Source organism: Hypomesus nipponensis, chromosome 3 (assembly GCF_054491055.1).
Source record: "Hypomesus nipponensis isolate SF chromosome 3, ASM5449105v1, whole genome shotgun sequence".
NCBI lineage: Eukaryota > Metazoa > Chordata > Actinopteri > Osmeriformes > Osmeridae > Hypomesus > Hypomesus nipponensis.
In genome coordinates, this window is record NC_140363.1 from 6,569,587 (window position 1) to 6,572,007 (window position 2,421).

A 2,421-nucleotide genomic window follows, 5' to 3' on the forward strand; every position below is an offset into this window, starting at 1 on the left:
CATTGCTACAAGATTACTTTATTGTCAAGCATTCATAGATATACAATGAAAGTGACACAAATAATCTTCAAATTACAGACAAGTGCAATAATGTAACTGAATGCAAAGGGTGCATCAAAGTGCAGTACATTATTACCTGAATCATTTTGCAAAACACCCTCTTCACACCTTTGGGACTGAAACTGCAGTCAATAGTCTATTTGTTACACTCAACCCACAGGCTTTTGGGGGATATTTTCTGATCCTTGTCTTAGATGCATCTTTTTAGATCGTTTTTAGGGCATCTGAATGTGCTGTGGTGGTCTGATAATAATCAAATCAGCGAAAAATCAGACAGAGGTATACGCCTTCATGTGCTCCCACATGTTCCTTCAGATGACATAAATTCAAAGAGAAAATGGGTCATAAATTGATAACATCAACTCTCAAACGTTCTCTTAGAGAAGAAGACTTTGCCTTCAGGCAAACGTACCTCTGAAGTGGCTTGACTGACTAGCCACTAAAAAACATAAAAACAAATAAAAAAAATTGTCAGAAAGCTTTGGAAACTGAATGTGGGTTTTCTTTGCTCGAAATTCATAAATTTTTTCTTCCACAGGGCAAAAATCATGAACATCAGTGATGAAGATTATGATTACAATGACACAATGTACAATTACAACGACACAGCGCCTCCTTGTCAGCTTTACGTCAAAAAGTCAATGGAAATAATAATACAAACCTACGTCCACTCCTTCATCTGCGCCTTTGGCCTGTTGGGTAATGTGTTGGTGATTGTCACATATGCCTACTACAAGCAAGCCAAGACTATGACGGATGTGTACCTCCTAAACGTGGCCTTTGCCGATCTGCTTTTTGTTCTTGCCCTCCCGCTCATCATCCACAACGAGAGGAATGCCTGGAGCATGGGCCACCTAGCCTGTAAGATGGCAGGAGGCGCATACAGCATCAACCTGTACAGCAGCATGCTCCTGCTAGCCTGCATCAGCTGTGACCGCTACATTGCGATCGTCCAGGCAAGGCGCTTCTTCGGCATTCGCTCTCGGTTACAGACCTACAGCCGTCTTATCTGCCTGGCCGTCTGGGCGTTGGCCGTGACATTGACCTTCCCGTCGGTTTTCTACAGCAAGCTGACTGAAAACAACCTTCCGGGGGACACGGACGGGACGACTGAATGCCAGATGCAGATTGATGACACGAAGACCGCTGTGCTGATGAAAGTGCTGGTGCCTAGCCTACAGGTGTCCATCGGTTTCCTTTTGCCTCTGGTGGTCATGTTGATCTCGTACTCCAGCACAGCCTGGACCTTGCTGCGGGCACAGAATGCCCAGAGACAAAAGGCGCTAACAGTGGTCCTGACAGTGGTGGTGGTTTTCATTCTGTGCCACTTGCCCTACAATGTGGCTCTTCTGTTCCACACGGTAGGGTTGTTTAAGGTACGGGGGTGTGAGGAAGAACAGGTGAAGATCACCACTCTGAGCTTCACCAGGAGTCTGGCCTATCTGCACTGCTGCCTCAATCCCTTCCTCTACGCCTTCATTGGGGTGAAGTTCCGAAGCCACCTCCGCAAGATTCTGGAAGACATGTGGTGCCTGGGGAAGAAGTACATCTACTCAGGTCAGTCCTCCACTCAGATGTCAGACCTCTACACCTTAGGCCGCAGATCTGCAGAGGGGTCAAACAACGACAATGGATCATCATTCAACATGTGAGAAAGGAATAGAGACTTGGCGGTCAAGTGAATTCAATACAGAATATTAGGCTGAAGCTGCCCAAATAATTGGAGGACATTTGGTTTGAATTTCAAATGTCAAATACATAATGGAGAGTCATATTTTTCACCTATTTGGAGACAAAGGAAGTTGTCAGCTGATAAACACAGTTGAGTCCATGTCATTTGGTTAAAATCCCTAACCTGAAGTAAAAATGTGGTATTTGATGATAATATGCAATTATAGCAGGTTTCAACTGACACAGTTGTATTGTGTTTGTAGACTTGAAGCTGGCAAACCCATCTAAAAGGGGGGAAAAATAAATCAGTCAAGAATGTATGTATTGTACAGCAAATCTATATACGTGCATTTCAAAAGATGTTTGTTGTCAGTTCAAATGATCAATTAACTTGTATTATGCTCATTTTAGTGTAAATGGTTTTATGATATTTTATATTATCTTGAAATGTGGTGAAATCTTCAGAATATTTCAGATTCATAAATGTATACTGTTTTACTCTTCATTAAGATGTTACACTGTTTGTACATCATGTATTGTGTAGTCAACCATTTCATTTTTCTTACTTAATGATAAACATTATGGTTTCATACCAGCGTGTCTCTTTACATGTTACTGACATCTGTACACTACCCACCTAGAATTCAACATTGGAAAGCAGCTACATTGAAAAGGCTGTAGTATTTCAGA

The 2,421-nt window shown here is 42.3% G+C and overlaps 1 protein-coding gene across 1 annotated transcript; it reads left to right on the forward strand.

Annotated features, from left to right (window-relative positions):
• The first annotated feature begins 608 nt into the window (after window positions 1-608).
• On the forward strand, window positions 609-2,174 carry ccr6b (chemokine (C-C motif) receptor 6b). Its single transcript, XM_084674290.1, has one exon. The coding sequence runs from the start codon at window positions 609-611 to the stop codon at window positions 1,710-1,712; it is 1,104 nt and encodes a 367-aa protein (XP_084530416.1). The 3' UTR covers window positions 1,713-2,174.
• The last annotated feature ends 247 nt before the right edge of the window (window positions 2,175-2,421 follow it).